Source organism: Hyperolius riggenbachi, chromosome 3 (genome assembly GCF_040937935.1).
Source record: "Hyperolius riggenbachi isolate aHypRig1 chromosome 3, aHypRig1.pri, whole genome shotgun sequence".
In the NCBI taxonomy this organism is placed as follows: domain Eukaryota; kingdom Metazoa; phylum Chordata; class Amphibia; order Anura; family Hyperoliidae; genus Hyperolius; species Hyperolius riggenbachi.
The window spans coordinates 382,114,802-382,128,111 of record NC_090648.1 but is presented as its reverse complement, the minus strand read 5'-3'; the positions used below and the strand labels follow the sequence as shown (position 1 = coordinate 382,128,111).

The 13,310-nt window shown below is 45.9% G+C and overlaps 1 protein-coding gene across 9 annotated transcripts in view; it reads left to right on the top strand.

Moving 5' to 3' along the window:
• The window catches only part of LOC137564051 (pleckstrin homology domain-containing family A member 5-like), a 272,573-nt gene that overhangs the window by 221,484 nt on the left and 37,779 nt on the right, over positions 1-13,310 (top strand). For all 9 annotated transcript variants that reach the window (XM_068277364.1, XM_068277357.1, XM_068277358.1 and 6 more), the window contains 2 exons: positions 3,156-3,236; positions 3,323-3,472. In XM_068277364.1, coding sequence (XP_068133465.1) covers positions 3,156-3,236; positions 3,323-3,472 — 231 coding nt within the window. The remainder of the gene's footprint in view (positions 1-3,155; positions 3,237-3,322; positions 3,473-13,310) is intronic.

The following is a 13,310-nucleotide window of genomic DNA, read 5'->3' as shown; positions in this document are numbered from 1 at the left end:
CACTGCAAAATCCCTCTACAGCTCTCAGGGACGTAGATACTTGTCCCTTGCCGGCGCGCACTCCTGCTCGTTCCTGCACTTGTTCACGATGCCGATTAATAGAGGGGAGATCAATGAATCGAAATTTAGTTTCAATGAGATGCCTGCGGTCATTGAAACAAACAAACAAAGTTACACTTGCACACATTACTTCCTGTTTGTGTACTATTAGTATGCGGCCGGCAGAAAATGTTTGAGGACAAATAGTAAAATTACACCTACATTCATTTATTTCAACAAAAAGAACTAAACATAATTCAACTCCTTACCTCCCACACTATCCCATAAATGGTTACCTTGGAGACTGTACTTTTTTAATATGTATGTTAAGAGGGTATATTACTGTTATGTTTTAAATTATGGGCTTGTAATTAGTGATGGACACAAAATTGAAAAAATGCACCTTTACTTCCGAGTACAATATTGGCGTCATACATTGTACTAGGGAAATATTTGAAACGTTACAATAACTGGGACAAATGGGCAAATAAAATGTGTAGGTTTTATCCACAGTTGAACTTTTTTAATAAAAAACTATAATGGCGGAAAACTGAGAAATAACTTTTTTCCATATTTTTCGTATTATTCCCATTAAAATGCAGTTAGAATAAAATTCTTAGCAAAAAGTGCCACCCAAAGAAACAAAGCCTAATTAGTGGCAAAAAAACAAGCTATAGATCCTTTCAGTGTGATGAGTACTGATTACGTTATTGGTAGATGAATGGACGCAGTGCTAAAATGTGAAAATTGCTCTGGTTTTAAAAGACAACCAATGTGACATGATGAGATAGACATGTGTCTGTACAGTGCCAAGCACAGGAATAACTAGGCTGTGTTCCTTGTTTTCTTTCTCTGCTTTAAAGAGTTAAACATCAGGTATGCAAGTGACAGATTCTGTCCAGGTCAGGACTGGGTTAAACTATAGCATAACCATCACTGATAAGTAATTACAGCCATAAAACGCTTTCCAGACAGTAAATTGCTTCTGAAAGCAGAAATGAAATAAGGATCAATAATTAATAGATTTGAGCTCTGGCATACTTTAATTACCGGTAATGCAATGTCCCTAAAAACAGGGACATTGCATCCTCCAGCCATCGAGCGCCAGGTCCTCCTAGTGTTTACATTGACTCTGAACTGTTGGGGTTTGAGGACTGACCCTGAGCTTTCTGACCTAGGCTGCTTTTTTTCACCAGTGCGCCCACTGCTCTCTTTTATACTTGCATACTTCAATGAAGGAGTCATTGAACTGAGACAATGAAACCGTAAAAACTTAAAAACTCAATTTAAATATAAAAAAAAATTGAAGGATGGCAAAAAAAAAAGTAATTTGTTTTTCTCATCAGTTTATTTTCACCTCGGATGTCCTTTAAGGGGAAAAATTAAACTACTTATGACAGTTCATAAAATACTGTAACAACAAAAAAGTTTTTTATAATTTGTACGTGAAGACAACTTTGTATCTCTGAAACTGCTGTTATGCTGTCTAGTTAAATTAGACGCCACCTGCAGTGTTTCAGGGTCAACAGCACACCTTGCGTCCAGCAGGCAGTTGAAAGTGTAGTTAAAGGGAATCTGAAGTGAAAATAAACTTCTGATATGATTTGTATTTGTAGTGCAGCTAAGAAATAAAACATTAGCAGCAGAGATAAGTCTAATATTGGTCTCAGTACAGAAAGAGTTAAGAAACTCCAGTTATCTATGCAAAAGAGCCACTGATCTCTCCGCGGCTTTCAAAGTCGCAGAGAGCTCTGTCTTCCGAAGCTTATTATCTCAACTGTCTGTCACTGTATTTTGGGTTTTTTCTGCAGATATAAGTTCAAAAGTTCACTAGCCTGCTCTGTGAAATAATTTAGAATGCTGAGTGTAATGTGTACACTGCAAATATTAAAGAGAACCCGAGGCGGGGTTCTTCCATCGCAATCCATATACAGAGGCTGAGTCTGTCTATAGAGCCGAGCCTCTTTTGCTAGTTCGTTTCCTTCAAAGTCCCCCCTGCGCGCTGTCGGACCCCATAAAACACAGCCGCGCTGGCGACACGCAGCGTGGCGCAGCCGGCTGTGTTTATCTCACTGTCAGTCTCGCCGCTCCCCCGCCTCCTGAATCGCTCCGGTCCCCGCCCACGTCCCTTCCCTCGCCGCTGATTGGATGGAAGAGACGCTGGCGGGGACCGGTGCGATTCAGGAGGCGGGGGAGCAGCCGAGACTGACAGTAGTGAGGTAAACACAGCCACATAGCGTGGCTGTGATTTATGGGGTCTGACAGCGCGCAGGGGGGGCTTTGGAGGGAACGAACTAGCAACAGAGGCTGGGCTCTATAGACAGACCCAGCCTCTGTATAAGGATTGCGATGTAAGAACCCCGCCTCGGGTTCTCTTTAAAGGAATACTGTAGGGGGGGTCGGAGGAAAATGAGTTGAACTAACCCGGGGCTTCAAATAGTCCACCACAGACATCCTGTGCCTGCGCAGCCACTCACCGATGTTCCGGCCCCGCCTCTGGTTCACTTCTGGAATTTCAGATTTTAAAGTCTGAAAACCACTGCTCATGCGTTGCCGTGTCCTCGTTCCCACTGATGTCACCAGGAGCGCACTGTGCAGGCCCAGTATTGCCTGTGAGTGGCTGCGCGGGCACAGGATGTCTGCGGGGGACCATTAGAAGCCACAGGTAAGTTCAACTCATTTTCCCCAGACCCCCTACAGTATTCCTTTAAAGAATAATGCAGTATTATAAAAATGCTATCTAACTGAAAATTATTAATATGAGAATGTTTTCTTTGCTACTAATGTTCTATTAAATATCCATACTACACAACCAATTCATCAATTCATTATATCATAATTTTTTTCCGCTTCAGTGTCACTTTAAGTTTTGTTTTCCTTTTTTTTTGGGGGGGGGGGGGTTGTACACCTCTGCATGGGAACGATAAATATATGAAAAAAACAAGACTTTCTACCTGCAGTCCAAAGGAAATCTCTAACATTCTGTAGCTTTAATAATAAATACAATATGGTCCTGTTCCTGGTAGTAAGGAGTCGAGCACAAAGCAGCTAGTAAATTTTCTCTACTAAGTCATGTGGTCTGATGTAACCTTCCTGCTGGCTTTTCTCTCCTCCAGGCCAAGCTGAGCAGACTCTGTGAACAGGATAAAGTGGTCCAGGCCCTGGAACAAAAGCTGCAGCAGCTGCATAAGGAGAAGGTATGAGCACCATCTACTGGTCACAGCTCATAATTGCAGCCTGTTGGTCCCAGGCACAGTTAATACATTTTTCTCTATTTTTACAGTATACTCTGGAACAAGCCCTGCTCTCTGCTAGCCAGGAGATAGAGATGAATGCTGACAATCCAGCAGCTGTACAGAGTGTGGTGGTACAAAGAGATGAGCTGCAGAGTGGGCTTCTTAGTACATGCCGGGAGGTATCACGGGCCACAACAGTAAGTGCTGATAAGCTGCATCTGCACTAAGTTTTACATCGCCATGTCCTGGGACTCCTTTTTGCTAAAATATGTATGAGAGCATGATAAATATGCATAAAGTGCATTGCTGCACATTGTAGCAAGGAATGTGGCTGTACAAGGCAGGTAAACTGTTTTGTTCAGCTTTATTACTACCATGTTCTTCTCTCAGCATCGCTGCTGACTAATGACCCAGCCAAGGATTTCTGCTCTTGTCATTAGTCACTCGTTATCATGCGGTGTCTTTGTGTCACATGATGGAATGTTACAGCTAATTGAAGCTCTATATTCTACCTAGAATTCAAGGAGAAGGACACTCTTGATGGTGTCAAGGTACACATTTGGACAGAAATGAACATTTGATTTACAAGCGGGATGGAAAAATGCCATCTATGTGTGACTGGAGCAGCCATCCCTAAACGGGAGGGAGCCTTCAGCACTGTTAATCATCAGCAGGCAACTCTGTTCAACCATGCATACCTAGATATTTTAACATAATGCTTTCATTCAGATACGGAACTTATAGCCAAGTGCAGGAACATTTCTTATTTGATATTCATTATATAGATCATTATTCCAAATGAGTTGGTCACAAAAAAATCTTGTAAAAAAGAAAAAAACATTCTCATGACACTGCTGCTGTTATTATTTAGTGACTCCTCCAAGTCTGTTTAAAATTCCCCAACTATTATGTTATGTTTAATTTGTGGGGTCTCCTTTTGATCCTCTGTCACTTTCATTTATATTGGGAGCCATATATTCACCTCAGACACTACTTACGTGTATATAAGTGACTGGTCTGGTCTGATTCTGCACTTTGTTAGTTCCTGAAGTGAGGGCTTTGGTTAATATTGTGGTTAGAATGGCGCCTGAATTTCTGGTACAACGGCTTGCAATAAATTTCCCCTTACCTTTGTTCTAATTCCCTACTTGCTCAAATCTGCCAACACACTCCTGCCACGTACTCTTTGTAGGTGCATTTCACCTTCTCAGCTATCCGCTAACCTTCTGTCTTGTCACAAATGTTTGCTAATTTTAAAATATTCGCCTTTTTCTACAGCTTCCAAGTCAACACCTGACATTTTTGAAACCTGTCCTCACTTCCCCTCATTCACTCCTCCTCCTGCTTATTGCTGGTGGCATTTTGCCTAATCTTGGCCCCTTTCTCATGCTGTACCTGTCTCATCGCTCTATCCCTACACTACAGTCCACAACACATCACTCCCGCACTGCTTTAACATCAATAATGCTTGCATCCTCATTAACATATCCCCTTTTCCTCACACTTCTTGCTTCTAGAATTTTCACTTTTTTAAACACGAGTTGTTTCTGCAATAAACTCACAATATGCATGTTTTTTTCATCTCCAACTCCTGTAATTTTTCTGGGGTTCAGTGAGACATGGCTGACAGCCTCTGACATGGTCTCACCTGCTGCTCTTCAGCCATTCTCCTAGACCTGCTAATTAAAATGGTGGTAGAGCTGGCCTCCTCCTAACTGAGCATTGTTCCTTAAACCCAGTCTCACCCACACCTACATTTTCCCTTCTCTCATTTGCGGTTTATGTTGTCTGTATCTTCTCTTCCTCATCTACAGATCACCATAATGCAATGGCTATCTGGTCCAACCATGACTATGGCCCTATCTTCTGTCCCAAAAATTTTGGATGACTTCAACATTGCGAGTTGATACCAACAATATCCCTTTGCTAAACACTTTTTGCTCACTGCCTCCTTTGTCCCATCACAGTGTGTTCCTCTACCAAGTCTCATAGGACAGACAGACGTCAGGATGTGTGCTCCTAATCCCTAGATAGGTTTCATGCAATGAATGTTTGCATGTCTGCACTATGCATGTTACAGGGCCAGAGTTAGGGCACCTAGATTTACCTGGGTACTTCTGCACAGCGTGACTAATGCATTCTTCTGTGAACTAAGACCCTGGCTTTAACTTAGCTGTAGGGATAACAGTGGTGCCTGGATGAGTGAATCTGTGAATGCATTTGTTTGAACATTTGCATGCGAGTGTGCGAAGGGTTTGCTATTTTCTGGCAACACCCCCTTTCCTTAATAACTTATTTAATGTCCTAACTAGAGGTGATGTGCCTGGATATATGTGGTTTTTTTTTCAAAGGACAGACACACACTCAACCTTCTTTACTTTCATCTGTTCCCTGTCCAAGTTCTGATACTGTACTTTCAAAGTCTCTATGGGAGCGTGTTTGCGCGGCGCCACGAACGGCAACAATTTGCAATGGACCTACCTCGTACATCCAGGAACACAGGCAGGCATAGATGTGGACTACGAAGGTACGTCCAAAAACCTTAAGAGGTTAATCAAATTTGATCTCATCTTTCTTCGTGTTAGAACTTCAGCTCGAAAGCTCACACAGTCTTGACCATAATCACTGTCTGGTCCTCTTCAACTTCTAATCGCTTTTACCACCTTATCTGACCACATCAAGCAAACAGCCCCAGAACATCATTCCGACTAAAACGTTGAGAAGTCACTCCAGGGCAGCTGAACAGCCCTGGCATAAAAGCAATATAAATTAAGACTTTCAGAAAAACAAAGGTGACTAGCAACTGAGTCTTTAGCAAATCAATCTTATTTCTCTTTCCTCACAGTCCTTTAATTTTAGCACCCTACTCCTTAGGGGTGCATATACTCCAAATTATTTTTGCTCACAGAACTTGATCCCTTGGGCAACAGTTCATGGCCAAGTGTATGGGCATGTACTGTTGCTGAGGCTTGGGGAGGAGAGATAATTGGCCTTGATTCATAAAGCATTACCGCATGCGGTAGTGCTGAAAACCACAGACTTTCCTGACCACTTTGCAATGTGTCAATTCATAAAGGCTGTTACCGCATGAAAAGCTGACATTACCGACCAGTGAGATAAATTACCGACTTGGCTGTAGTTACCTCCAACACATGTCAGTAAATTGTCAGCAAATGTCAATTCATAAAGCCTGCAACAAGCGGTAAGCCTGACGATAGTTACCGACATCTCTGGTGAATGCAAAGTGCAGGGAGCTGAAGTCTGTTTGAGTCATCTGTGCAGAGAACCATCTGTGTGAGTCATTTTAGAGAGTCATTTGTGCAGGCAGGGAAAGTCTGTGCGAGTCATCTGTCTAAGTCATTTGTGCCAGTCATTTGTGCATGGCAAAAGAGAGAATCGCCACACTGCTTTATTCTACCAAATGGGCTGCGGTAATTTACCGACCTTCAACGGCAGCTGGGGAAATCTTTATGAATTTGCACACAGACCGGGAAAATACAGAGTGCGGTATTTTCCTGACAAGATTTTTTTTATCACACTGCTTTTTATGAGTGTGACAGCTGTGGGCCAGAGTACACACAGTAGATTCTAGCAGAGTCGGACACCATAGCTGAAAACCATCTAGTGTGTGTACAAGGCTTTCTTCTAACATTGTTTTATCAGCTGATGAGTTTACCAAATTATAAATGAACCTGATAACACTAGAAACCGCTTGGCAATACAGTTTCACTTCCCTACTTCTTACTTTCCCCACCTCTGCTTTAACATGTTTCACTCAGTTTACTGAACAGCAGATGTCTTCCCTGACATCCAAAGCTTGTCTCATTACTTTCCCAGGACCCCATTTCCTTTCACGTTATTGTCCATCTATCGCCTCCTTCATCCCTTCCTTGGCTTCTCTTTTTCATCTTTGGAAGAGCAAAGAGAAATCGAGAGCCCGATATGGTGTAGTATTGTTAAGTTGGTTGTGGTTAAAAGCAAAATATTTAGATATACTCACAAACATGGGTTACCCATAGGCAACCACTTCAAGTGTAGGAAAGGGGGAGTATTAGAACCTGACCCCACTCAGGTTTTTAAGATGTCGCTCTCTGTAGATAGGAAACGGGGTAGCACCCCTCCACCGAGGGTGGACTTAAGATTTCAGCAAGGCTTGGTGTACAGAGGCGCCAGAGTAGAATAAAAACGTTTAAAAACAGTCTAAAAGAGGGGGATGTTCAGGTGGACTTACCTCCCTTAAAAATATAAAACTCAATTGAGTCACAATATATCAATACAAAAATATTTTTAAGTGGAGTTCAATAAAATATTTTTGTATTGATATATTGTGACTCAACTGAGTTTTATATTTTTGAGGGAGGTAAGTCCACCTGAACATCCCCCTCTTTTAGACGGTTTTTAAACGTTTTTATTCTACTCTGGCGCCTCTGTACACCAAGCCTTGCTGAAATCTCTTTTTCATCTGTTACTTCACTACAATCTTTTTCTCCTCATTTAAGCATGTAGTCATAAAACCAGTTCTCAAGAAACTCTCAATGGACCCATCAGCCCTCTCTAACTACTAGCATGTCTTAAATGGCATGTTCATGCGGACTTGGTTCATCACCTGTCTGCTTATAATCCTTATTACCTCTAGTCTGACCTCCGTCCTAACCACTCCACTGAAACTGCTATAATTTAAGTGGCTAATTACCTACTTACCTTAAAGGTAAGGTCCAAGCAAAATAAAAAAATGAGTTTCACTTACCTGGGTCTTCTACCAGCCCCATGCAGCCATCCTGTGCCCTCGTAGTCACTCACTGCTGCTCCAGTCCCGCGCTGGCAGCTTGCCGACCTCGGAGGTCGGCGGGCCGCATTGCGTACATTTTTATGCAATCCCGCTAATGCAAGAACATTAACACATACATTTTTCCGCGTTACTGGTTCAATGCGTAAAAATGTACGCATTGAACCAGTAACACATAAAAATGTATGTGTTAATGTTCCTGCACTAGTGGGAATGCGTAAAAATGCACGCAATGCGGCCTGTCGACCTCCGAGGTCGGCAAGCTGCCAGCGGGGGACTGGAGCAGCAGTGAGTGACTACGAGGGCACAGGATGGCTGAATGGGGCTGGTAGAAGACCCAGGTAAGTGAAACTCATTTTTTTATTTTGCTTGGACCTCCCCTTTAAAGAGAAACCGTAACCAAGAATTGAACTTCATCCCAATCAGTAGCTGATACCCCCTTTCCCATGAGAAATCTTTACCTTTTCTGAAACGGATCATCAGGGAGCTCTGTATGGCTGATATTGTGGGGAATCCCGTCCCACAGTGTGATGTCAGCGCCTCACAGCACTGAGGTGCTGACATCACACTGTGGGAGCCTTGTTGCATTGGGAGAAATAACCGCTGTTTCCAACTGCCAAAAAGCAAGCAGCAGCTACTTCCACTGACATCACCTGCCAGCAGTAAAAAATGCCGTATAATAAATTTCAGAATGTAAATCAGGGAGAGGAAAGATTTTACAATGGACAAACACTGACTAAATCATTTATACATAATTATTGTAAATATTAAGCGTTTTTTTCATTACGTTATTTTCGCTGGAGTTCCTCTTTAAGTTCCCTAGCATTCAATCTCCATTGAATTTCTGTGCAAAGTGGTTCAATTAATTTCAAATAATTTTCAAGCATTTTTTTTATCAATTTTTTTTAATATTGGATTCAATACAGGTTATTGTATTGAATTTAATACAAAAAAAAACCCCAAAATAGTTTGCCGCCAGATGTTTATGACGCTGCGTGGCCCTCAATCGCTGGGGGAATATGTAATTGCATGTAATCGCTGAGGGAGAAGCAAATCCGCCGATGGGCATGGAAGAAGACACTGGGGAAGCTATCAGAAGTACACAACGAGGGATCAGCACGTCAATGGTCAGTATATGTTACCAAGGTATAGGTGCCGCAATATATGTAGCCAGGTATAAATGTCCCCAATTTAGTTAGCCAGCTATAGGTGTAACAGTATAGGTTAGCCAGGAATAAGTATCTCCTGTATAGTTAGTAGCTATAGGCAGGGCCGCCATCATTTTTGGGCCCCTCACACAACATCAGGCCTGGGCCCCCCCCCCAATATAGGACACATTTGTTGCTTGCCCCGATATCGTTTACTGTTGTTGTTGCACACCCAATCCAGAAAGTCGGCCCTACATCTTGCAGCTTGTCTGACCGATATATGCAACCAATCTTCAATCAGGCATGCATTTGGCAGCAAAGACTTTCATCCGATTCAATTATTATTGAATCAGATGGTCGATCAGCTGCCAAGTTGCTGATGTATGGCCACCTTGAAGGAAACTAGAGATGATTGATACTGTTTTATACATACCTGGGGCTTCCTCCAGCCCCATGTGCACAGATCGCTCCCACGCCACCGTCCTCCGCTGCCTGCAGCTCCGGTATCGGGTCCCGTTAGTTCAGCCAGTCAAGGCCATTCTGCGAAAGAGGAACTGCGCTCTTTACGTATTTCTCCAGCGGCCAACGGAGAGATACGTAGAGGGCACACTTCTCTGGTGCAGACTGGCAGAACTAACGGGACCCGATACCGGAGCTGCAGGCAGCAGAGGACGGCGGCGTGGCAGCGATCTGTGCGCATGGGGTGGGAGGAAGCCCCAGGTATGTATAAAACAGTCTCAATCATCTCTGGTACACTTTAAGACATTCTTAATAGGAGACAAGCAGCAGCTACAAATGATTAAATTAGGATACACAAAGCTTAAGAAGCTAGGACAGGCAGTGAAAGGGTTAATAAAAGAAAATGCAGGATGGAGTGAGCAGAGCAGATAAAAGAGCAGAGGGCAGGTCAGTCAGTGAGACTGAATAGTGAAAGGAAGGGGCGTGAGCCATTACAGAGTATACCTGACCTCTGTGCAGATTATTCCTGCTCCCTGAGCTGCAGATAGGAGTCAGTTAGTAATCAAAGATTATCCCCTGCCCACCAATCATCACAGTAATGTGGGCACAGGATTGTCAAGTCAGTGGGGGAGGTCAGGGAACTCATACATTGTACACAACATAGCGTCCATCAGCACACAGGCAGTCTGACAGGCTGTGTCCTGTGTATGCAGAGAGCTGGGCGGCTGGGACTGGAGACATAAATCACTTGCCTTTCCCTTCACGTCTCCCCAGCACGCCCAGCGCTTTCCTCACTTTCTTTCTGATACAGTGGCTGGCCGGGATCACATGGGGCCGGGCAGCCAGTGAGAGAGCAGAGTATCTCACTCCTCTCTCACTGGCTGCCTGGCCCCATGTGATACCCGACCAGGCTACTGAGTGTCTCTATCTCCGCCCCCCGCATACTGCACAGCGGAGAGAGGAGACGCAGCCATAGGAACAACGGCTGCGTCTTCAGCGTTCAAGGGGGCACCTTTGCCTAAGCCCCTAGCGACGCTGCTGGGGAATGTCGGGCGGGCCCCCCCCCCCCCCCCCCCGGCACCAGCCCCGTCACTGATCTGTCGGCTCTCCCCCTCTGATGACGGGCCTGGCTATAGGTGCTGCAGTATGTTAGCCAGGAATAAGTGTCCCCAGTATAGTTAACAGCTATAGGTGCTGCAGTATAAGTTAGCGTATATATATATATACAGCATACCTCCCAACATTTGAAGATGGGAAAGAGGGACACTTAAGCCGCGCCCCCTGTGCGGCCTTAAGCCACACCCCTGCTTTTGCAGGAGGGTGACAAGGGGAAGAATGAGTTTGCGGAGGAGGGTGCCAGTGGGTTGGAGAGGGTGACACTGGGTGGAAAGGGGAGTGCCAGTGGGTGGGGGAGGAAGGTGACAGTGGGTAGGAGGAGGGTGTCAGTGGGCAGAGAGGAGGGTGCCAGTGAGCATGGAGGAGGGTGACACTGGGTAGGGAGGAGGGTGCCAGTGGGTGGGGAGGAGGGTGCCAGTGGGTGGGGAGGAGGGTACCTGTGGGTGGAAAGGAGGGTGACACTGGGTGGGGAGGAGGGTGCCAGTGGGTAGGAGGAGGGTGTCAGTGGGTAGGAGAAGGGTGACACTGGGTGGGGAGGAGGGTACCTGTGGGTGGAAAGGAGGGTGATACTGGGTGGGGGAGAAAGGTGCCAGTGGGTAGGAGGAGGGTGTCAGTGGGTAGAAGGGTGACACTGGGTGGGGAGGAGGGTACCTGTGGGTGGAAAGGAGGGTGACACTGGGTGGGGGAGAAAGGTGCCAGTGGGTAGGAGGATAGTGTCAGTGGGTAGGAGGAGGGTGCCAGTGGGTGGGGAGGAGGGTGCCAGTGGGTAGGGGGGTCGTCAGTGGAGGGGGGAGAATGCCCGTGGGTGGGGAGGAAGGTGCCCCTGTGTGTGAGGAGATTGCCCTGGGGAGAGAAGACAGGAAGAAAATGATCGAGGCGCTAGCCGCGCTAATAAGGGATGCGGGAGCCTGCTTTATTCCTCCCTCCCTCTGAATGCCCCCACCTGCTGTGAATGTCCCCCCGTAGGCAGTGTGTGGAGAGCGGAGCGGTAGGTCCTCTTACCGCAATCCATGCGCACCGGCAACTAGTCTCCTGCTTCCTGTGACGTCATGGTAAACAGGAAGCAAGAGACTAGTTGCCGGTGCGCATGGATCTGCGGTAAGAGGACCTACCGCTCTGCTCCTCACACACTGCCTACGGGGGGGGGGGGGGGGACATTCACAGCAGGTGGGGGCACTGAGAGGGAGGGAGGAATAATGCCGGCTCCCGCATCCCTTATTGGCGCGGCTGGCGCCTCGATCATTTTTGTCATCTCTTCTCTCCCCAACCGGCCGGGACTTAAGGGGGGCTTTCTGGGATAGCGGGAGAGCCCCCCCAAATCGGGAGAATCCCGACCAATCCGGGACGGTTGGGGGGCATGATATACAGGAGGTGGGCAGATGACAGCCGGGTGCTCACCAAAACTAGCCGGGTGGAGCACCCGGCTAAAAGAGCCTGGGGAGAACACTGATATATATATATATATATATATATATATATATATATATATATATATATATATATAATGTGTTAGTATATATGCAGTATAAGTTAGAATAAGTGTCCCCAGTATAATTAGCAGTGTCTCCAGTATGACTGCTATTCTGATCCCAACTTCCTCCCGACCCCCTCCCACCCGACTGCCTTCTAATCCCCTGGGGGGCTTCATCCCTCCGTTCTGGATGCGGAGGAAAATCTGCGATCGTTGCTGAAGAGAGCCTTGATGAGTAAAACTCCAGGATCTCTATTCACAGCACTGCCTGGGGATCGGGAGGGAGGGAGCCGCCGGGGGATCAGAAGGAAGGGGGTGGGGTTATCCGAATGGAGAGAGGGAGGGTCGTTTGAAGGAGGGATCAGGAAGGGAGGGAGGAACATGTCCGCCGCACTGCTCTGCCCTGCCAGCTCCATGTGGGCTACCCTGGGACTGATAGATGCAGGTTGGCACACTGTGGGTAGCTTAGATCGCTACCCACAGAGTGCTAACATGCATCCATCAGTTCTAGGGAGGCCCACAGAAGCAAAAATAGCGGAGCCGGTGGCGCAAAACCCGCCCAGCGGTAGGTGCCGACGGACCCATCGTTTGCTGCTGTAGTGCGTGTGTACGCACCTTATCTCAGTTTTCTTCATCTCTTTACCTTATGTTTCAGTCCTTCATTCCTTTAGACTGTTTAGGTACATACACACGACTGATTTTTCCAGACAACCGGTCGTTTGGACGTCTGAACGACCGGTCATTTGCACATCAAATCGGGCATGTGTACAAACGATCGTTCAGCTGATAAGACTGGATTTGAGCGATCCGCCAAACAGATCCGTCAAAACCAGCGTTATCAGCTAAACAACTGTTTGTACACACGCGCTTGCATGACCAGGGCCATCCCTCCAAATGGGTTAGTGTAATTGCTGTGTAATGTTTTACTTTCTCTGCTTTGTACCACCTACTGGGTGGCTGTGTATTGTGTATTCTGTACTCTTGGTTCTGTGATGCTAGCGTACAAATAGTCTGCCTAATAAAGATTGTAGTTTTTGGAAAACACAAATGGAAAC